The sequence below is a fragment of the Pollicipes pollicipes genome, unplaced genomic scaffold (genome assembly GCF_011947565.3).
Source record: "Pollicipes pollicipes isolate AB1234 unplaced genomic scaffold, Ppol_2.1 Scaffold_4740;HRSCAF=5597_pilon_pilon_pilon, whole genome shotgun sequence".
NCBI lineage: Eukaryota > Metazoa > Arthropoda > Thecostraca > Pollicipedomorpha > Pollicipedidae > Pollicipes > Pollicipes pollicipes.
Window position 1 is genome coordinate 35093109 of NW_023596545.1, and position 23224 is coordinate 35116332.

Genomic DNA, 23224 nt, shown 5'->3' on the forward strand with positions numbered 1-23224 from the left:
CGGCGAGCCGTCGGCGGGCGCCGGACGAAAGCTGCGCGACGGATCTGGCGATTTCACGGCCGCGTCCGGCCGCTGGCGGGCGGGCGGTCTGGCGGCCATGCCCGGCCCTTGAACCTGGCGGCGTGAGGGAGCGTCCCGGCCCGGCCCGGCCAGGCGCCACCAGCAGATGATGGATGACGGCCGGGCCGCCACTTTTCCAGCCGCACCGCGCAGCGCCCACCCACACCGACAACAGCCGGTTCTCAGGACTGTGAGTGGTGGAGCTGGCATCGGCACATCGATGGCGTTCACAGGGAGCAGCGGAGAGGGTCGGCTCTCGCTGGGAAAGCGAGCATTCAACTGTAACGCGTACAAGCCACATGCATTTCCAGGTAAAATATGGGTTTGCACCTGAATCTGTACCAGTTGCACGCCCGGGTGCCATAGCCAGCGAGCACACCTGGGAAAACCGGGCCAGCGGCCTAAACCGGCCATAAACCGTCTCCGGCATGGCCAGCGTGAGAGACGCCGCGCATTCTTGCCGATCGTTTGCGCCACGAGCATCCGCGGTCCCGCATCCCGGCGTGGCGCTGCGGGCCGCCTGTAACACGAGCCAACACGGCCTCGGCCTGGCAGCATCAGCCGCACCCGCTGACCACCGCTGCCGCCGACACCAGCCGGCGCGGCCGGCGCGCGGCACAGAGGCACGGCGCGGCACGGTCCGCGATGGCATCAGCGCGACCCACGCCTTCGGACAGACCCAGTGGCCGAGGTCGGCGCCGCCAGACCGTGTCGCGGGCCGCCGCCGGTGACCGCCGCCGTCAGCGCCTGCCGCCGCCGGTGACCGCCGCCGTCAACGCCGCCGCCGCCGCCGGCAGCCAGCGCGCAGGCCGTCCTCGTCCCAGGGGGCCAGCCCGCGGCGCACGCGGCGCACGCGGCGATCGGCGTGATTGCGGCGGCAGATGGCAGCCGGCGGGGAGCGCCGCGCGCCCTCCGCCTACCAGACCAGGCCCGGCCCGGCCAGGCCCGGCCAGGCCCGGCCCGCTACAAACAGCCGGTGTCATCCGACTCACCGTCGACAACCGAATGAGGACGGCAGCGACTGGAGGAAATTACCACAAGGCCTAATGGCGTCGCTGAAAGCCATTTTCCCTTCACTTCCAAGAAGCCGATGGCTGTCATAAGCAACTGGAAAAACAGCCCCACGTCCAAAAGAAGTTCCGAAAAATTTCACGCGGCACCTTCTAACTATACAATGTTCCAAGTAGGTTATGGTGATCCACCGCGATCCATCATGTACGGTGACGATATTTTGCCCTACTACGATGGCCCTGACCATGGTCATCACCATCAGTGAGGTGTACGAGTACACACCATCCCTCAAATTTCAAAACAGACATCTGCACCGCCAATTGTAACCATAAATGCCATTGTCTCGCACCACTCCTGTACAGCTCACAATTTTGGGGCGTGTGGTGTCCATGATCCCGCGTTGGCTACCGGACTTAACGTGCCCCCCCCCCCCCCCCCAGCCATCCCTACGACCCGACATGTGGCTGCGCTAAGAGCACTGGCAGCTACGGCGGCATCAAGAGCTACCAGAACGGCCACATCCTTGAGAACAAATCGTCTGATTTGTGACATATTTTTACAAAAAGAAAACATTAATAGCACGGCAGAGCAAGGCGGTGAACGCATACGGTCCGCTTCCCTCCCACACGATAACCTGATGCTTTATGTCGAATTCAGGGGGTGGGGGGGGGGCAACGGGACACGCGCCACTATCACATTTTATGCGTGATAAGCGCATGTAGCTAACTTAAATCAATTTAAAATCAGGCTGCACACGTAAAAATAACCTGATTGAAAATACGCAATGTTGGTAACTTGAAGGGCTTCCAGCACGGCAAAATACGCTCCCTGAAAAATCTGGAACTAAGCCAGCGTACGAAGCCTTGCATGCGCCTCCTCCCGAAACTAGGTTCAACTTTTTGGCAGCATAACAACTTATTATAGCTTCCATAAAGGATGCCGAAAAGACAAAACAGTGCAAACGTGGAAGCATACTGTTTTTGTTGTTTATTGGCGTTTTCGGGCGCGACGACTACAGTGATCATTTTGCGCCCATAACGATAAACACACCGTATGGACCACACCATGATGCATTTGTTGCGGTACGCGTGAATAGATCCGAGGCTTGACTCGATCCTCGTGGTACATTCGCTAGTGCAGCCTGTGTGGGGCCGGCAGCTCAGGGACCGCAGGACACTGTCAGCCGCCGCCGCAGCGGCGTCACGCCCGCCGCCGGCGCATTCCGCCCGACCGCCGGCGGCACACAAGGCCGGCCTGTCACAGCGGCACACGGCCGCGAGGAAAGGCCCCGGTCGGAGCGGGACGGCGGCGCCGGCGGCGGCGGCGGCGGGCCAGATAAGGAGGGCGCACCTCCGTCCGGAGCCGCCAGCCGCGGCCGTCCGACCGGCTGTCGTCGCCCGGCGCGCCGCCACCAGACCGAACGATGCCGCCTGCGGACGCGAGCCGATCAGAGGCCGCCGGGCCGGGTCGCCGCACCGCACGGAGGCGCCGCCAGCGCGTCCCGCGAGCGCCGAGGAGGGGTGCCGGTGCGGTGGGGAGGCGGGAGACGCCGCGGCGCTTCCCTCGGCCGCCGAGGGGCGCCGCAGACAGCCGGGCGCGCCATCTTTCAGCGCACGGCCGGTGGGCACGCGGCGTCCCTTTCAGTGAGGCGGAACGCCCCGTCGGCCCCCCGCCGCCGACCGGCCGACAAAGCGCTTCCGTCCGAGACAGCCGGTGGGGCCCCGCGGCGGTCCCGGCGGCGCGAGGCGCGCGGCCGCACCAAGAGCCGCTCGTGACGCCGGGTCCGGACCGCTGCGAGGCGCGCGGCACGAGCAGCGCCAGCCGACCCCGTCCCGCCGCAACCCCCCTCACGCGTCGGCCCGACCGCTACAGACGCCCTGTTCAGCGGCGCCCTCCCCTCCTACACGCACACACACACACACATACACACACACACACACGCCGACGCGGCGGCTCGCGTCGGGGGCGTCAACAAGTAGCGCGAGCGCCGCTCCAGGCGGGTATCGACCGACGACACCTCGGGCGAGGCGTCCGTCACGCCACCGGCCGTCCGTCTGTGTCGGCCGCTGACCGGGCCGACCGTAGGTCACCGGCCGGCCCGCGTCCGGCCCATTAGCCGAGTGCCCGCGCCTCTATAGCGCGCTGCAAGGTCCCCGGCAAGGAGGACGCGCTCGTTCCGGTCGCGGCGTCGGTCGCTGTCGTGCCGGCAAGGCGTTATCGCCGAACGCTGATACATATTGCACGGGGTTTTACTGAATTTGCTTGCTATGCGTCCCAGAGCCAGGCTGCACTAAAGCCTGAAGGTTCGCTATCGCCATTTGGCCGGTCAACATGCAGCATTCCCGCCACGGGGCCCGTAAGTGCGGCCGAGCACGACAGAGACATCCGCTCCCTTGTTGCGCGCTGCAGGCGGCAGCTGGCGGCGCGAGGCCGCAGCCGCCAGCTGGCCGCAGCAGATGGCCGACGGCAGCTGCCCGGGGGGCAGGTGACCGACGCAACAGGGCGTCCAATCGGTCCGCTGTTTGGACAGTGGCCCGCCCGCTCATGAATGACGCGATACGGTATCGGCGGCGGCGGCGGCGGCGGCGGCGGCGGACTGACCGGCGGCGGGCGGCCGGCGGGCCGCGCAGCGCGGAGCGATCGCGCCACGAATCGAGCACAGCGCGGAGCGCGGACGGCACGGCCACGAGCCGTTCCCAGGCCTGAATCGCACGGCTGTCATCGTGGCTCGACACAGATAACCATGGCCCGCTTCGAGAGTCCGAGATAGCAGCAATGACAGTAAAACGAGCGCGTCGTACGACTCCGATCGCCGACAAGGGAGACAGACGCGCGGGTCCCGCACGTAGAGAAGTGGCGAGGAGCCACTATGAGCACCGCACAACACTTAACAACACCGATGCGGTCCCCCGACGAGGCCTGCCACGGCGTCGTCCCAGCGACCGACAATGCACACCGGCCTCCACTATTGATTAAAGCCAACCATTAATCAAGCGGCAACGCAAGCGTGGCTGTATTCAAACGCACGTGCGCCGCAATCGCTCGGCGCGTGTGCGACTGCGGTCGTTAGGGATCGGCGCGGCGGGGGAGACCGTGGACCACGGTCCGCCCCCGCGAACCGGCAGGGAACGGGCCACCCGAGCCACGCCGCTGCCACTAGTTCCTGGCTCCCGCCGGCCCTCCACGGCAGGCTGCACGCTAGGCGTTCGCGCCTGGGGGAGTGCCGTCCCTGCAGGTCCCGGCGGCGTCCGTGCCGCCCTCGCCGCCGGCCCCGGCGCCGGCCCGCCCGAGCCGAGCCGGCTCGAGGTGCAACAGGCCGGCGACCGGCGACCGAGAGCGCGATCAATCGCGACCGGCGGCGCCGCTAATCGCGACGGCGCCGGAACCGCCGCCAGCGCGCCGGGCGCGGCGGCCGACGCTGGCCGGCTGCCAAGCGCACCGCGCCGGCCGGCCGGGGGGCGGCGCGGCGCGGATATGGCGGGAGCGGCGGATATGGCGGCAGCCGGAGCGGGGGCGCGGCGCACACGGCGACGGGCAGGGAAGCCGACCAGCGTGGTTCGAACCCGGCGCCGGGCTGCATCGCGGACAGCAACGGACCCGGCAGACACCGGTTGGCGGAGACCGCTCCGGTTCGGTGCGGCGCCCGTCGGACAGATGGCGCCACGCCCGACGCGGCGTCGTTCGCCACTCGCCAGATGACGGCGGATGTACGTGCCCACACGGCACGTACCATTACGGCGCAGCATTGTCTGGCCGACCGACCAGCCGAGAGCCTGGACGCCGGAGCGAAGTGCGCTGCCAAAGTTGAGCGGATGGGAACCGATCGCGGACCCGGAGCGTGGCAGACAGACAGGAGCCGGCGCCTCGCCGTGTTTCGCTGCGCAACTTCGGGTCGTCCCCGCCGCTGCTGCATTATTTAGCAGCAGTCGACGCCGCCCTCAGCTCGCAGCGAGCTTACCGCGCCGCCGCCGCCGAAAGGGACAGCCACACCGGAGCGGCAGCGACGGCGCTCCGAGGGGCAAGCGGTTGTCTCACAGCCTGCCGAACCAGTCATGGTCGGGTCGCACCTTTCCGGCCCCGAGCACCGCCGCGAACGGCCCGGGTGCGCGAGGCCCGCTACGTTTGGGGAAAACGCGGCGCTGAGGCCAGGAGACCGGGCCACACGGCGGCGCAGTTCGGCACCGCCGGAGCGCCGCGCGACCAGGTCGTGGCATTTGCCGACACGACGGCCAGCCAAAGAACACGGAGATCGACGAGGCACGCCCAATACAAATAGACCGCGCATGCTGCGCAGCCCGGCAACAGCACACCACGCCAATACCGCCGTCCGCCAAGTGAGCGTCTGCCACCCGCCCCACGGGGTGCGATCGCCGCTCGCGCCGCGCCCTCCGCCGGCCGCGTCTTTCGCCACCGCGGGCTGGCGGCCAATTGCTCGTCGCCGCCGCACAAAAACAGCCGCGCGCACCGAGGCGGCACGCGGAGCGGCGGCGGTGGCGGTGGCGGCGGCGGCGGCTTCCGCCGCCGCCGGGCACACCTGAGGTCAGCATCGGCTACCTGGTGTCGGCATCGAGCTCAGCCCACCACGAGCCAAGCGCGGCCGCTGCTAGCCGCGCCCGAGACAGACGGGTCGGGCTCCGGCGGCGCCGCCGGGCTGCCCCGCCACCGGTGGTAGGGAGACGCGCCAGGAGAGCAGGACGGCCGGGTCGCCGTCGAGCCGGCCGGCGCGGCGCCGACAGCGCACCGACACGTCACGCCCAAGACGAGAGCCGCGCGGCAAAGATCAGCCGACGTCGCTCTGGAATAGATTACGCCACGCCACGGGGACAGGCCGGTGGGGCGAAGCGACACCCGCGCAAAACCCAGCGGCGCGGCACGACGCCGCGCGCGCAATACGTCATTAGTGCGACCGCGCAGTCCTCAGCTGAAGACGGCGCGGCGGAGACACGGCCATGACGTCAGCCGGCATCACCCGGCGCAACGCGACCCGGCGGCCGGCGACACGCGAGCCGCAGCACAGCATCCCCCCGCTACAAATAGGCGGCGTGTAGCGCCGGCGGCAGACCGGTGCCGCCGCCGACCAGCGCCGGCGAACCCCGACCATACGGCGTCACAGCGACGACGTGCGCTGACGCGCGGACGCGGCGGACCAGCAGCACGCGCTGCCGCAGCCCCGGCCACAGCTGCGCGGCGAAGCGTCACGGCTCGCGGCGGAGCGTCGCGGCTCGCGACGGCCCGCCCGCCGCCGCCGCCGCCGCCGAGCCTGGCAGAGGGCGGCGACGGCTGTCGGCGCGCTGCGGGCGAACCGTCGGCGGGCGCCGTGTCGCCCCGCCGTCAGCGTTCGTCAGCTTCGATGCGCTCCGCGGCCCGGCACAACACATCGACGCGACGAGCGGAAGATCGAGGCGCGCTCCGTCAGCCGGGGGCGACGGCGTACCTTTTTGGCGTCGTTGTTGTTGTCGGCGAGCGTCATGGCACCGTTGGTCGGTACCGCGCCGGCTGGAGCGAGCAGCTCCTCCGAGCCGCGCTGAAAAACAAGGCGGCAGCGGCGTCAGCGGCGGCGCGGACGCACACGTCATGGCCGCGTACGGACGGAGACCGTGAGCGGTTCCGGGGTGCCGAGTCAGGGTTCGGTTCGCGGTGAGAGACGGTCAGGGTACACGGTGAGAGACGGTCAGGGTACACGGTGAGAAACGGTCAGAGCACACGCGCCGAGCTCGAGACCGAGCCAGCCGCAAACGCATGGTCAGAGGAGGTTAGAGACACCACGCTAGGAGACGGTCTTGGCGGCGCAAGACGGCCGCTGACGGCCGAGGCCAGCGCGACACCGCGAGCGCCGGCATCACGCTCCGAGACGGAGCGCTGCACCCACAGTCGACCAGAGCCGCAGACTGCGAACCTGCGACGACCGGGGACGTCACGCTGAGGGGCTCTCAGAGACGGCGAGACGTCACGGCCGCGGCCCGTCCACGACGCTGCGGCCGGAGCCGTCACGACGGCCGGCGCGGCGGCGGGGGCCGCTTCCTGCCAGGGCGGCGGCGCGGAACGGACGGCCGCCGGCACGGCACGGCACGCCACGGCGGCACGAGCGGCGGCTGGCGTGCCGGGCCCTCACACAGGTGTCAGCGGCCGGCAGCTGCGGCCGGCACGCCAGCCGCCGGGCGGCGGCGCCGGCGACACAGGGCCGGCCGCCGCCGCCAGACGCGCGCGACGGCCGCGGCGCCGCGCCGGCCGCGACCCGACCACGCGGCCGCCGGAGGTTGCGACAGTAACGACGTTATGAGATTATATATTTCGTTTTCGATTCAGCGGTTGTGTCATGTATAATTAAGCTAACGATTCGTGCTGCGGTCGCTATTCATCAGAGGAACGAGCCAAATAAATGACCCGTAGTTATGGGCGCGGGACACGGCTAGAGGCGCATCGGATCAAAGGTGGCGTACAAACGGCGGCCGTCAGCGTGCTGTCCTGCGCGCACCGACCGGACAGCGGCGGCGGCGGGTGTGATCGGCGGTATCGCCGCCGCCGCCGTCACCGCCGCCGCTGCTGCTGGGCACTGCAGCACAGTCACCCGTCACCGCACGGCTCCACGCCTGTTCATCCTCTAGGCGCGCCGCTGCTGCCGCTGCCGCTGCCGCCGCCGCCGCCGCTGCCGCGACCCGGCCGACCCCGGCATTCCGGCCCGGGCAGCGGCACGACCGCGGCCGGTGGCCTACCGCCGGACGGCGGGCAGGCGGCGCCGCTCCGAGAGGTGAGAGGCGAGGTCGGAGCCCCCGGGGCGCCGGGCGGCAGGGGCAACCGAGCGCGCCCAAATCTCAGTGGTCATCCTGGGCGCCGGGGCGGGTACAGCGGACGCACCGGGGTAGGTGTAGCGGACGCGCCGGGGCAGGTACAGCAGACGCACCGGGGCGGGTACAGCCCAGGGCAGGTACAGCGGACGCATCCCTCTAGACGGCGCTCCGCGATCGGCTGCGATCGGTCCGCCAGGGCGAGGCACGTCGAGTGCCAGGAGTGCCAAGGCGCCCGCGGCGCCGAGCGGGGCGAGACGGCCGACAGGTACCGTCCGGCGTCGCCGCGGGGGGTGCGCACCCTTGTTTTTGCCGGCCGGCCCGGAATGCGGCCCGTGCTGAGCCGTGTCGGCGGCGCGGCGGCCCGAGACCGGGCGTCTGCCGGCCGGCGGCCCACGTGGCGGCGCCGGCCGCCCGAGCGTGTCCGCCGCGGCCCGACCCGGGCCGGCCGAGAACCTGTCCCGCCGGCCGGCCCGGCAGGCCCGCCGGTGTCGGGACCAGCGCCCGGTGAGCAGCCGGTCCCGCCCGGCCCGCACGTTCACATTTAGGGATCAGGTGAGCGCCGGCCTTGAGTCGCTCACACGGCCTCTCACTGGGGCCGCCAGGTCGCCGACCAGCCCCTCCCTCGCGTGGCCTCTCACCTGGGCCGCCAATTGCGCACCCAGCCCCTTCTCTGGCCGGTTTCGTTACCTTCGGCTACTTTCTACTACCAACCGCAAAACACATATTCTAAATGTCAGGGCGTGGGGTCCCCGGAGACGCGAACCGACTCCAGATGTCACACAATCGCAAGCACAATCATTAACTGCTAATTTCTACCAAAATATGCGGTTACTTTTGGTCAGACTGAGGCCATATGTTGTGGAGTCGCGCTCAAAGCGTGAGTCCGGGCGGGCCACTGTGTGCGGCGGCCCGAATGGCGCCGGTTGAGCGCCCGTCGTCTCCTCTCACGCCGTGGCCGCGCGTCCCGTTAGCTGCGGCTCTGCCGGCCGGCTCAGCCGCGCCGGCCGGCCGGCCCGCCAGCCCAAGGCTGCGGCGTCCGCTCCACATGGCGGCAGCGCCGCTTCGCCCGGCCGCCTCCAGGGCGCCCCGCCGCCAGCCCGCTCAAGGCCGCCCCAGACCCGCGGGACGCCTCCCAGTGGGGAGCCGGCGGCGGGGAGCAGCGTCTGGCGGCGTCTCTCAAACACCAAAACGCACTCAGCGCGGCCGGCGGAGGAGGCACTGCAGCCGTCTCCAGACACCGGCACTCACACGCCGCCCGGAAACCCGCGCCGAACGTCGCGCGGCACTTAATGGCAGATTAGCCACCGGCATTTCATTAGTGAGCCTCGAGCGGAAAGTTTTAAATTGAAACCGTGAGAAGTTCCGGCTGCTGCCGCATTTTCGGAAAATAACATTTCAAACGTCATTTGTTAGTCGCAAATTGAATTTCGGTCGCCTCCGAACGCGAGACGCCGGGCGACAATCTCCGAAAGGGATTGCTTCTCGAAAGGCGGCCGACACCGCTGGGAGAGCGCCGCCGGCCGACCGAGCCGCTCTGTAATCCCGACGAGCGAGCGGCGCACCGAGCCACCGGCCCCAGCGGCCGTCTCCCCTTCAAACGGAGCGCGTCCCGGCGATCCCGGGGAGCCTTTTTGTGAGCGCTGTGGCCTTCGGCGGGCACGAAGCGAGGGGCGGCCCGGTAACAGGGGCGCGCCGGGCAGCTGGCCGGCCGGCCAGCCGGCGCTGACAAAGGCGGCGGCCCGGCGGCCCGGCCGGCGCCCGCTGCCCGGCCAGCTGGCCGCGCCGGGGCCGCTCCAGAATGCGGCGCCGCCCGCCCGGCTGGCCGGCGGACCGGTGGGTCGGCCGGGTCGGCGGGTTAGCCAGGTGCCGGCGGCGCCGCGCCCAGGCCGGGGCCGCCGAGGCCGGCGGCCGGCGCGAGAAAAAGCGCCGCTGCCTGGGAGCGGCCGACCGCGGCGTTCGCAGGCCGTCCGGCCGTAATCACACGGCCGACGGGCGATCCGCCCGGCCGCCCGGCAAAAAACGGCGCTCATAATGACCGGCGGCCTGCGGCGTCGGCGACGGTCTGACCCGCCGCCGCCGCCGCCCGCCCGGGCCGGCTGCCGGCGCCGGTCCCGGCAGCCGTACGGTGGCCAGTCGGCGGACAAGGCTCCGGTTACGTCAGCTGCGCTCGTGAACAGGTAAAGTCCCGGGCGGCACGGCTGGGAGAAAGCCATGTGACAGGCAACTGGCTGGCTTGGGCCGGGCCCTACGTGCCCCGCCCGTATATGGAGCCGTTCAGCCCAGCGCTCGGCGGCCAGCGGTGCCCGCCGTAGCGTCACCGCTGCGCTGCGTGACGGGGCGTCTGCATCCAGCGCGGCCACGTCATGGCGCCGGGCCGGGGTGATGTCACCGCCGACCCGCCCCCGGCGCATGCTGCAGTCGACCCGAGCGCGGCCGGCGCCGGCTGACCTGAGGCCGGCGGCGCCACGTCACCCGCCCGCTACGTCGGCCACACTTGCCACTCACCATTTCGACGCAGGCGGACGACTCCAGGGTGACAGAAGAAGGTGAAACGAGGCGGGCGTAGCTGGGCGGAGAGGCGAGAGCGGGCGAGGGCCGCCGGACACGCAGAGAGGAGCGGCGAGGCCAGGAGCAGCACCGACCGCCGCCAGCCGAACAGAGGGAATGCGCCCGCTGCCGCCGGCCGGCCGGACGCGGCGCGAGTCTATCCACTGCGCAGGGTCCGCGCGCTAGCGGCCGCGCCTATCGATTGCCCGGCCGCAACAGGTGAGCGGCCGCGGCCAATAGCAGGTATGATACGACGCCCGCGCCGCCACTCTTCCCCGGAGATCGGCGTCGTCTGTTCACGGCCTGAGCACATCGGCGCCAAATGAGAGAGGGCCGAGCGGCCGACAGTCGGCCGGTGGCGCGCATTGATAAAGTTCATTGAATTCGGCCGCCGGCCGTCAGCGGCGCCGCGCGCCATTTATGAACGCTGGCGCAGATTTCCGGTAATGCTTTATAAAGAATCGGTCAGTGCTTTGATAATCGCCACCATCAACTTGTAGAGATCGAAGAAAATGGACGGTCCTTGCATCCGCGATGTACGACCCGGAAGGTGCCGTCAGCAATATGGTCGGAAAAGCACGGACCTAGAGGAGACGCTTTCACGGTGCAATTGGGTGCGGGGGTGCCACACCCAATCCCACGGACATTTCGAGCTTTAGCAAGCCTCTCCCTGTATGCACTGTCATAGTGGTCTAACGAGAAAAAAAAAACCTGTGAGGACTAAGAGTCTAAGCCCCAGCAAAAACCACACAACGATGCTGCTGCGCGAAGCACATTGTTGCTTCCAGCACAGAGCCAAGTGTGGAGTGACCTGTGTTGGAGCTCTCGCCGTCCGGGCAGTCCTCGCCTCCCACTCCGCCTCGTCCTGTCTCCAACGTCTCGCGCACCCGCGCCGCGTCCCAACGCGCCGAAGGTCACGGCTGGCTCCACAAAGGGCCCAGTTGAGGCCACACAAAGGACGAAAGGACTGACCTGGATCTTTCCAGGCCGTCTGGCCGCTTGCCTTGGCGCGTCAAACGGCCGTCCGAAGTGGCCGGATCTCACCGCAGCAGCCGCCGGCGCTGCCGCTCCGACGAATATCTCAGGAGCGCGGAGGCGCTGTAATTATGCGCCCGGGTCTTCCAGGCGCGGCCCGCCTGTGCAGCGTTACTCGCCGTCCAAACGGTCCACTATTGAGCGCGGCAAAGTGCTTCACGGTAAACGACCGTCAATGCTACCAACGTGAGCCCCGGGCTTGATCTCAGACACTGTATCCGGTTATTTTGGGCCAAAATTGCTTTGATTTCGTCAACCCTGGGCCTGACTAGGAGCCCGCCATTAGACGTGTCAGGCACATGAATTGAAATGAAACGAACTGCACACTCAAAGCTCAGACAGAGCTCAGACGCAGCGTTAGTTCGAGACGGCTACCTCGCCAGGTGAAATTAAAATATTATGATTATTCGCATTTATTGGCAATTGAGACGTTGGCCGAGGCCAAACACCTCCCAATCACCCAGGCCGACAGTACGCCAACATCAACCCATACCGAACACCGCACCAGCTATCATCTATACGAGGTGCCTGGCAGCCGCTGTCTATTGAGGGCCTCCGGACCAGCATGCAGGAGCCGCCGGCGCAGCCCCGGGCGAGACCACATACCGCTGCCGGTCAGGCGCTGCCAGTCAGGCGCCACCCCTCGTCGCTGTCTCGCCCTCCTAACCGGCTGCCTCCTCCGCTCCTTTCCCGCCCGTCCTCCTCAGCAGCGTCTCCTCTACCCTCCTCATCCCCTGAGAATTTTCCTTCTTCCTCCTTCCCTCCTCGTCGGTTCTCATCCTCCGCCTCCCCTGTTGCCGGCCTCTCTCTTTCTCTCTCTCTCTCTCTCTCTCTTTCACGCTGGTCGGCGCCGACGGCGGCGACGGCGGCGGCCACGTTGGCGCGCGACCCGGCGCCGCTCGGCGCCGTGCGGGCCGTGGGAACGTTCAGATGCGGCCTCGGGCGGCGGTGACCGGGGCCGGGGCCGAGGGTCGACCGGCCGGCAACGCCCCGCCACTGACGGCCTCAGCAACAGTCGCTCTCAGCGCATTTTTCGAAGCACAGCACCTGCACCTGTGTTTACCAATTAAAGGGACAACACAACACGGAGAGAAATTATGCGCTGCGCAAGCAAAGCCAATGATCTGAAAGTTCTGAAATCCGCACCACGATCCCTCCTCTTCCGTGCCATTCTGGAGGCCCCTATTTTGCGACTGCCAGATTAAAGCGCTTTGGGCTCACACTGCGTCCTCAGCACAGCCCCAGGCACAGGGACCGGTACGGACCACCTGTGCAGACCAGCCAACGTGATCGCGCACCGTGGAGTGCTTTCACACCAATGCATTGTCGATGGGCCGCCTGGTCCGACTGACTCCCACAACGAAGGGTGCCGCGCACTGCCGGCCGGTAGGCTCCCGGCCCGCACCAGGCCGCGGCGGGACCAGGCGGAGCGGGGCGGGGGGGGGGGAAGAAGGGGGAGGGGCCGCCTCCACGGGGCACCGGTGCGGCCCTTACCGGCAGCGGGCCGACAGGCGGCACCAGCGCCGGACTCCAATCAATGGCGCTGCGCCGATCGAACCCGGGGATCGCACCGCACCCGGACGGCGAGCGGGTTCCTGCCGGCGGCTGCGCGGGTCGTGCGGATGGCGGCCGAGCCAGCTCTACGAGTGGGGAAAAGGACGCACCCGCTCCACTCGCCTCGCCCAGCCCCCTCCTCCTCCCGAGCACGCCTCTTCAGGTCGACATCAGTCGGGATTCGAGTGACTTCAAGTGGACTCTCCAAGTGGAGGGCCTCCGCGATGCCTAAAATGAGAAGTACCCAAGGACGGGATATCAGCCCCGTACGCCCATACAGCCGAGCCTAATTGGCCGCCATCACGCAGCGCCGAAAATACCGTGAATCATCGGGCCCGATATGGTCGAAACCGAGAACATACCGCCACACCACCCCGATGCGAGAACATACCGCACACACCATCCCGGGCGAGAACATACCGCACACACCATCCCGGGGCACTCCCACGGCGTGACGCGGGGCCCCGATAGCGTAAGCGACCGGCGTAAAGACGAAAAACAACCAGAATAGCAGAGGAGTGTGTCACGCCTGCAGCCCTCACGGTCCGCTGAGCCACGTCAGCACTTGGAGGCAGCGCCACGGGCGGACTTCAGACGAAATGAAGACAGTCTTTGACGTCATGAACAGAAGCAGCAGAACTACAGATACACAGAACAAATAAGCAGGCCACCTTCCGTAAACACGGGTGTGCCGTGCAATCATCGGATTGCGATTGGCGGACACTGGCGGACATTGGTGGACATTGGCGGACATTGACAGTTGGTGGACATTAGCGGACATTGGTGGACATTGGTGGACATTGGCGGACATTGGCGGACATTGGCGTTTGGTGGACATTCCGGCCCAACGCGTCGCTGAGCCGACGGACGTAACAAAAGCGCGTCATCGCCCATCAAAGACGCTTCAGACTCATTTCATACTTCCATTTCATCAGACATTTCACATCAGCACATCTGGGGAAGCATATGAGCAGAAAATAAATTTCCCGGACTAGTCACGTGACCGAGGTGGCAATTCACATTCCCAGTGCTGCATCTGACAGTCCTTTATCCTCCACTGAGGTGCACTTGCGTTTCCGCCGCACTTTCTGCTTGGCCTAGGCGGCGCTTGTCCGTGAAACCCCGCAGACACCGCCGCCTGACAGGAGTAGGGGCGCCCCGGGGGTGGTGAGGACGGACGGCGCCCCGTCCGTGAGCCCTGAAGACACCACCACTTGGCAGGAGCCGCGGCGCCCCGGGGGTGGTCGAGACGGACGGCGTCCCGTTCGACGGCAGCGCACCAGTTGTGCCGATCCACCGGAGGCGCGCCGGCTTCAACGGCCTCCGTCGGACGGCAAACGCCCCCCGCAGCCAGACAGCGGCCGAACGTGAGGCGAGTCCCGATGACAAGCCGCCCCACCCGTCCGCCGATCGACACGGGGTCAAACGGCCGCCATACGGCCCGACCCTGATGGCAATGAATGGCCCACCGGCGGCCGGCACAGGCCATCCGGCGGCCGCGGGAGTGGTGGCCCATCGCAGCACACCGCTCACGGAGGTCCGAGGCAGTCGTAAAACGCGGCTCCGCCAGCTGACGGAAAGCGAGCCAAGCAGACAAACCGGCTGGGAGGGCGAAAGGGCACAACTTGTGGCCGCCATGGGATGCAGCAAGACATCACTCTTTCGCCCACAAGGGTTGAATCAGACCTAAAATGCATGAATCGCCAGCAAAAGTACCGTAATCGTGTTCTAATCGGAAAATGAATGTGCTTGGAAACGCTCCATGTCTCTGAACTGGCTTCAAAAGGCACTGGAATGCCAACATAAAGGATGAATAAGCCGCGCTACCCCTCGCGTCAGGGCTCTTTAACACGACCGAGCACAGCCAGCGGCCAACATTTCCAGCTTGGTCGCGTCGGGCACCGGCCGTGAGTGACGGCGAGAGAGCCGCGGGGCAGAGCCCGGGCGCGTAATCCCCCGGGGCGCCCGCTGCAGCGCGGCTCGCTCGCCCGGCGGCGTTCCGGCAGCAGCCGCCTGCCACGGCCACGTCCAGTTTGAGCGATCAAATGCCGCAGGGCGGGCCCCCGGGGAGCCACGGGGTGGTGCGTCGTGGAAATACGGCCCCAGAACGGCCCGGCGCGCCGCCGGCAGCGCTCGAGAGCTTCCGCGCTCCGTCGGCCGCAACCGCCGGTCGACCGCAGCCCCGCCCGGCGGCGGCCCGGCGGCGGCCCGGTGGCGGCCCGGTGGCGGCCCGGTGGCGGCCCGGCGGCGGCCCGGTGGCGGCCCGGCTGCTGCCGCGGCCACCACCACGGGCGTCCGCCGCAGGCCAGTTCTGCACACTGGCGCCGTGAGTCGCCGACCGGAGGTACCACCGCCACTCAATATTTCAGAGTACTAGAGCCTGGGGCAGGCGCGGAAGGAGCGCAGAGAACGCCATCATGAATTTGTATTGCCGGCACACTTGCCATCTTTCTGCCGCCGCTTGTGCCCCGACCGTCGGCGACAGCGGACGAGGCCGCCGCGGGCAGGTGGCCGCGGCGGCCGACCCATCCGTTTGGTGGAGGCGGACGACCCGCACTAGCGGCGGTCGTTCTCCTCGACGGCTCACCTGGCGTCGCGCAGAACACTGGGACCCGGTCGAACACATGAGCAGAGGCGCCCGACCGCGACAGCCCCGTCCCCTGACGGAGGCCGCCGCCCGGGAGCGCGCCGGGCGCGGGGGTCAGCACGTGACTGCCGGGCCCGTGAGGAGCAGGGGGCGCATTGAAGGGGCGCTCAGGTGGCTCGACATGGCTGATCGTCGACCACGCTGCCAGCGGTGGAGGAGCAGCAGGGGCAGACAGATTCGCTAGAAACGGAATACGAATGCTTCCGACGATGGGGGAAGAACTGCAGAAGAACACAACAGACGAGACGTTCGCCAACATCCACAGGTGCGCCCCACACGACATGCCGGGCCTCAGCAGTAGCCCTTCAGGAGCTGGCCTAATTCGGTGGTGCCGCCGTGGTCACCTCAGGCTCCAGCAGCCATCGGTGATCCACGGCCGGCCAGCGGTCTCCACCCAGTGGCGACCGTCCCCGGCTCGACCCGTACCTCGAGTCGATGCGCGGTCGCCACCGGCGGGGTCAGGCGAGGTCGGACCGACACGGGCGGAGCTCGGCGGCTGAATGGGCGACACGTGCCGCGGCCCAGCCGCTGTGGCGTCAGAGGCGAGCCCAGCCGCCGCGGCCGGGGGCGGCCGCAGAGCGGGCCACGCGCACCAGCGGCCGCCTCTGCCACACCGCCATCAGACACGTCCGCATTCTGGAGGCCGGCACAAGGCGCAAAGTCCGCTCGGCGACATCCACCGCGGGGAACGCGCTGACGAGAACGAGAAGCCCTTTGCGCAGGAAGTGCTCGTGGTGAGGATCCGGGCCGTGTGAGGATCGAGCTTTTGCGCCTGCCTTGACAAGTATTGCGCCGCCACCGGAAATTACGCATAATTTTTAACGTTGGGCGCCATTTTCCTTATGACAATATGAAGGGGCATTGCCTTTCAAATCCCCTGTTAATTTATCACAAAAACAGAATGTACTGATGGCTCAGCATGGTTGCTTACATAAGTAACACCAATGTACTGTTCACAATAATGGAAACGAGAGAAATAAGCATAGCCCTTCTTTTACCATCTTTTCGTGAGGTGCAAGCATCAATGAGCGCAATTTGCGTACTGCCAATACGGAAGGGTTCTGACTATGAGTCTTCTCGAAGCCACTCGATGTCAGCAAGACCGCAGGCAAAGGTATGCCGTGCGGGGGGGGGGGGGCACACGATAACCGACAGATTGTGGCTGCAATCGACGGACAAGTACACAAAGGCGGCTGTTTCATGCCGCGCTGCTATTGCACGTCTCGTTCGTGACGCTCAAACTGTGCAACAGCTCTTAACTTGCTGTATCTAATCAGGGAGTTGCTAAGTCAATAGAGCGCGCAATCACCTAATCATGATCCCTGCAGTTTTCCATTCACGATGCTGAAATATGTGGTTTTGTGCAACCGCTAGGCGTCAGTACGGAACGTCGTGCTTTGTGATAGGCGATTCACTCCATGGTCAATCGTGCAGCAAATCGAAACTGAGACATACTCCAGAGCATGGAGTCTTTAAGGCTTTATGTTCAGGACTCACGAAAACGAACCGAGCCGCCCCCCCCCCCCCCCGCCCCCATTCTTTTGACGAATCTGAGCAAACCAACTGAAGTTGGCTGAACTGAATACAACTGGACCACCGGTACTTTCCAGCCCTTGCAAGAAAGGCTTTCGCCGCGCCCAGACGGCTACGACCCGGTAACATCGATTAAAAACGCGGCCTGAGTTTCGCGCGCTCGAGGTACCAAGGCCAGTCCAGCGACAACTCATGACGTCAGTACTATCGTTGCAAAGGTCCACTCATAGAGCTGTTTTTCCGTAAGGTTTTGCGCGCCAGGTGTGCACCGAATGGTTGATGACCCTGGCACACCCAAAAGAGCTGCGGCGCCCAGTGTGCATCCGCATAGGCCAGCGTGCCGAGGATTGCCTGAAGCCACGCGTGCTTTTAGCCCAGTCGGCGCAGTCCGATAGGGCAGACTAAAACACAAGCCCTGAGTTTTCGGCGCTGCAAGTTCCGAGGCCGATCCAGCAATAACCTCTGACGAAACTTCCTGGCCTTCCTGGTCCGCCAGGTTAACGAACAGCTATTGGAGTCATTTGAGAGTTCATTCAGAAGTAACGAGTGGAAGTAACTTAGGGAAGCAGTGGCCCACGCTCCTCGTCCATAAAAGATTGAACTGGCCAGCGGTTACAGCCTCACGCCGGCCAGCTCGGCCGACCTGCCTCCTTCCGCCGCTCTGCCCGCTCTCAGAGGACCACGGAGGCTGCACCGGCCAACGCATGTCCGGCAACCCCGCTCTGCCGCTCTCAGAGGACCCGGAGGCTGCACCGGCCCACGCATCTGCACCCCGCCTCTGCCTGCGCTCAGAGGACCCGGACGGCTGGCGCGGCCCACGCATCTGCACCCCGCTCTTGCCGCTCCGTCAGTGGACCCAGAGGCGCAGCACCGGCCCACCCATCTGCCACCCGCGCCTCTGCCGGCTATCAGGTGAACGCCAGAGGCTGCAACCGGCCCACGCATCTGCAACCCCCTCTGCTGCTCTCAGAGGAAACCCGGAAGGCTGCAAACCGGCCCACGCACTTGCCACCCCGCTCTGCCGCTCTCAGCAGGGACCCGGAGGCTGCACCGGCCCACGCCATCTGCACCCCGCTCGGCCTGCTCTCAGAGGACCCGTAGGCTGCGCCGGGCCCACCATTCTGCAACCCATCTCCGTCTCATTGACCCCGCTCTGCCGCTCTCAGTGGACCCAGAGGCTGCACCGGCCCACGCATCTGCACCCCGCTCTGCCGCTCTCAGAGGACCCAGAGGCTGCACCCTCCACGCGTCTGCACTGCGCGGAGAACCCTCCCTCGACGGCGGGGAAGGGTGGCCACCCTCCCCAGCGGGACACCCTCCGAGGCGGCCCCGGCGTTTTAGCACGGCTGATGACCCGTTCATCACGCATGTCTGAAACAAATGGTCCCGGACCACGTCAGGTCACCAAATAATGACGCAATTTCTGAGGGTTTGCGGAGGCATGTTGTAACAGTTGGCAGGCTTGTCCATGTGTTAGCAATGGACGGCCAATGTGGGCACGTAATCAGTATATAATGACGTAAATGGAGTGAATGAAGGTGGACATGATGATGATACAAAATAAATGTACGTGTCATGTGTCTTGGTCACCTTCTGCGATGAAACTGAGAAAGATTAAGGTTGTCTGCCTGTCTGTTCGGAAAGTGCCACTTTTGTTCCAAGAAGTTGTAGCTTTTTCGACCTCACGTTCTTAAGGATTAAGGTTGACCTTACCTAGCAGGTCACCAGTTGCCTTCACCTGTTGACTTTAACTGGACATCGTTGCAGTCCTCAGACACCGAACTCGCCGCTGATCCCTGTTTCGCGGCTCTGGCTCGGTTCCGGGTCAAATGGCGGCAGGTTTCTCACCACCTCCCTTGTCAGCGTCACGAGCGGAAACAGTTCCCGCACGGAGACGGCCAAAGAACCATCCGTCTGCCCCGTCTCCGGAGGATCCTGCAACTTCACGCCGACATCTGTGTCGTTCCCGCCCAGCCCGGCGACCGTCTTCAAATATGACACCTCGGAGCCGACCGTTCGCCGCGCAGAGCCCAACGCTCATCGATCAGCCGAGGTCCCCAGTCGGCCGTGCCAGCCGCCCTGTCCCCATATTCCCCAGCCCCCGGTCCCCGGGCCCCAGTCCTCGCCGCTCCCGCCGCCGCCGCATTAGCATACGGCCGGGCAGGTCTGGCCGCGTCGGGCCGGCGCGTGAGAGCGGACGCGCGCCCGCCTCCCGCGGGGCCCATCAGCCGCCGGCCCGCCGCTCCCCGTTCTCCATCCGCCGGCCGAGCGTCCCGCGGGCCGCCCGGCCAGCGGACGGAGCCCGCCCAGCCAGCCATGCAGCGCGCTCAAAAGCCCGCCCGAATCGGCGGCACCCGGATTCCGCCTGGCTGGGCGGGATAACATTCAGCGAGCGAGTGGGAGCCGGCCGGGATGGAATTAGCCGACACCTGCGCCCTCCGCGCGCGGACGAGACGAAATCCATAACAGCTCCGGGGCAGATTGGAGTGCCTTTGTACGACCGGCCGGGCGGTCTGCAGCGTTCAGTATCCTCCCGTGGCAACCGTCCGGCCGGGGCAGACGGCTCGCGGCGCGGTCCGCTTGTCCCGGTAATCGATGTCTTGCGGGGACGCACTACAGATCAGAGGGATCATTTTTCGTGATGTCGTTGGAAACGATATCGAGTTCATCCCCACAATGGCAAGGGGTGCGGCGATGCCCTCAGGCCGGAGTTCGGGTGCCGCTCTCGATTAGTAATGTGCTGAAGCGTCGAGTTGCTCTCCGTGCGTTGGGTTCGAAATACAGTTTCCAGAATCATACTGCGCTTCGCTCTGAAAAGGAAAAGCACAGCTTTTCAAAGGCCCAATCCCTTAAAATGGGCTAGTCGACCGAGCAATATACTTGTATACAATATACTTATATACAATATATACAATATACCTTCATACGTAGATAGAAGGCTGCGACATCTCTTGCTGATCCATATGACATCTTGCTCTTGTCAGTTTTCGTTCTTTACGCTATAATATCTATTTAGAGAATCACTGGCTTAAACATGGGGCCTCTGGGGGATGAGCACAGGAACGTGTAGCGAAGGTCTGCACTATACGCTTACGAAGAAAAACAGCCGCACGTTAGTCCATGACATCACGGTGGCATCCACTAAGCAAAAAGTGCAAAATATTTTGTAATTTTTTTGCGGTTCTGGATACGCTAAGCCTGACTACTCGGGGTGGGGAGGGCACCACTTCCCGGACTTCTAGTCTCGGGTTAGTTCCGTCAGCAAACAGTTATGCATATGGCTGTGACGGAAGACTTGAAAACCAAATTTTGAATAAAACAAATAACGGGGAGGAAGCAAAAGCCGATTGGAAAGAAAAATATTACAATGTTTAAGACCATAAGGATCCTGCAGATAAAATCAAGGCAACACAATTATTTGGTCTACGTCCACTGCCGTAAAAAATATAGCTGACCCGAAACGGTACAATTCGCCGGACGTAACAACAATGCGGAAAATGCTAGCTAGCTGAACAAAGCAAAGGTCAAGCTACCAAAGGCTTGCGTCTGATTGAACCAAGGGCTTCACATCGAGCTTGCGACTGCCGTCCGAAGCTCGGATATTTTCCAGCCAGCACATCTGCGAATTCCAACACCAGATCCAACACTGGCTGCACGGTCCCAACACAGGGTCCGCTGCCACACAAAGATCTAGGGACGCGCGACTCCCGATAAACGTCGGCTCGGCGAGGGGGCGTCTCCCTGGTTCCAGTGGGAAGTGACCGCCAGACACCTCCGTTCGCCGCGCAAGAGACAAAGGGGCCTAACTTTGGGTCCGGATTTGAAAACTTAGTGGCGAAATCGCCAACGCTATTTCTCATATACGTCATGGCCGTGATCAAAGTTACCTAGTTCTCGGAACGGCGAAGAGCCGTGGGAGAAGACCTCCCAAGCAGGCATAATGCTTGGAGATGGCAGACAATTAAAACTTGCCCATCTAGGGATTGCTTTCAAAGGCGGGGATTTCCAATAACAACTTCTGGTGGTTATTTAGAGTTGAGAGCGAATATCATGTATTGGACAGCGAAGAGCTAAAGTGATCAAAAGAGCTCGTGACATCATGGATACCGCTGCGAACAATTCTTGTCTGACCGCCGTCATTGGGGCCTCACGAAGCGCTCACGCTGAGGCTATATGGTGTCGCCTACCTCCCACTCTGGCAGGGGGGGGGGGGCGGCATCACAGGGGGTCCAGGCCTGTACCTCCCAGACGCGCAGCTTAGCCAGTACACTATCGGTGTCTCATTTTTCGCCAGTTACCAAAAATATGAAATAACTTGAACATTTTGGTTTGTGTTGGCTCCTAACGACAGGAATGGTGTTCCCATGAAAACACTAAAACAATTGCGCGGAGTAAAGTGCATCGGTGTGTAAGCAGACCAAATACACGCGATTTTACTCAGACGTACGCTACAAGTTCTACTTGCTACTATTATAATCTATTTGCACATAAGGTTAGTGGTCGAAATATATTTTCTTCCCTATTTTTGACACCTTTTAAGCATTGCGCACCAGGTAATAAGCAAAAGAGGGTTGTCTATTATTTAGAGCGTCGTATATGCGTTTGAGATATATTCATTCTCGAACAAAGCATTGTTTACGCCGGGCTCTAAGCACCCAAAGTAACACCGAACCGAGGCACCCTTGTGCGACAAACTGACGATCATCCAAGGGAATATTGCAACTCGGCGGACACCCAGCTATGTACAAAACATGACGAAACTTCAGCACACTGGCTGGGTTGCCGCTATTTGCTGCCGGCAGACGGCGCAGGAAAAACACCCAAAGTTTGTTTGGTATTTCGCATTCCCGTACCCTATCCCAGCCCAGCCCAGAGTAATCAGGGCGTAACCACGGGAGTGGCTGACAAATGGCCAAAATGCGTGCCGTTATTTATGAACGGTCCAAAACCCATTTGCGTTGGTGGCGTGGGTGCGAATTTTGAACACGCACATGAACTTTAGTGAAGCGGAAACAGTAGGAGAGAGCTGATGTGGCCACACAGAGAGCTGATGCTATCACGCTTGGAAGTATTTCCGGAGACCTGCAATATTCCACCAACATCGCATCAAAGCGCTCAAGTTGCATGCTTACATTATCTTACATTAACTAACATTATCTTAGGCTATAGCTCATTTCCTCGCAGCGAGTGCTGTACCACTTCGTGACCTTCCGGGGACGGCATGGGCGTCACAGTGCAGCATCCGGCGTCACTGCAGAGCGCACGGGCAACAGGTCCGTCGCCAAGCAACTGGTGGCCGGCAGTTACAGAGCTAGTCTGGTTTAGATTACGAACAAAGCCCCACTACCGTCAATAAGCCCGACGTTTACGTCTGTCTCGAGGAAGATTGCGTTGCCCTACCCACCAACCCATAAAGCGGTTTCCAATCTAGCTGAACTGGCAACTGTACTGTCAAACTTACATTCACTTCACGGACAAACTAAAACAACCTGTTAATGCTTCGACCTGCACGTCCGTCGCCACCGCCAACGGCACGCCGCAGTCGCTATTTGGTTGCGCACTGCTGTTTATTTAGCTGACAACTGCCCGGCGTAAAGCTGTCTCGCGCGCCCCCGCGGTCTGCCGGAACTTCCGCAGCACTCGTGATGATCGTGTTCGTGCTGCCATGCTGGCACCGCAGTCCGCCGAAGCCAAATGGAGTCATTGGTGAGCTCCTCCAAAAGGCGTGACTCAGCGCACCCCGCCGTCAACAGGCCATTGCGACACGAATGTCGGTCCCACCCCGCGCCCATGGCCGGATCACGGAACAGTCAGTGAGGCTGCGCCTGTGAACCATTCAACACACGGGAACAGGGCGGAGCGGCACGACTCTGGCGCATGCACGCCGCTGGAGGCAATGGTGCAGACTGGGGAAGGTGGTCACCAATGGACCCACAACGGAAACAGGGCGTCGCGGAGAAAGCTGTCAGACGCCGGGAAATACTTCGCGGCCTTCCAACGCCGCAACAACGGCCCCTTCACGAGCACGGCGACGCTGTTGCAGACCCAT

The 23224-nt window shown here is 64.2% G+C and overlaps 1 protein-coding gene across 4 annotated transcripts in view; it reads right to left on the bottom strand.

Annotated features, from left to right (window-relative positions):
• The window catches only part of heph (polypyrimidine tract-binding protein 1 heph), an 84331-nt gene that overhangs the window by 24683 nt on the left and 36424 nt on the right, over window positions 1-23224 (bottom strand). For 3 of the 4 annotated variants that reach the window (XM_037221344.1, XM_037221343.1, XM_037221342.1), the window contains one exon: window positions 6506-6595. In XM_037221344.1, coding sequence (XP_037077239.1) covers window positions 6506-6595 — 90 coding nt within the window. Of the gene's footprint in view, window positions 1-6505; window positions 6596-10364; window positions 10527-23224 lie in introns of those variants that run through there. The other variant, XM_037221345.1, reaches the window with a different exon arrangement.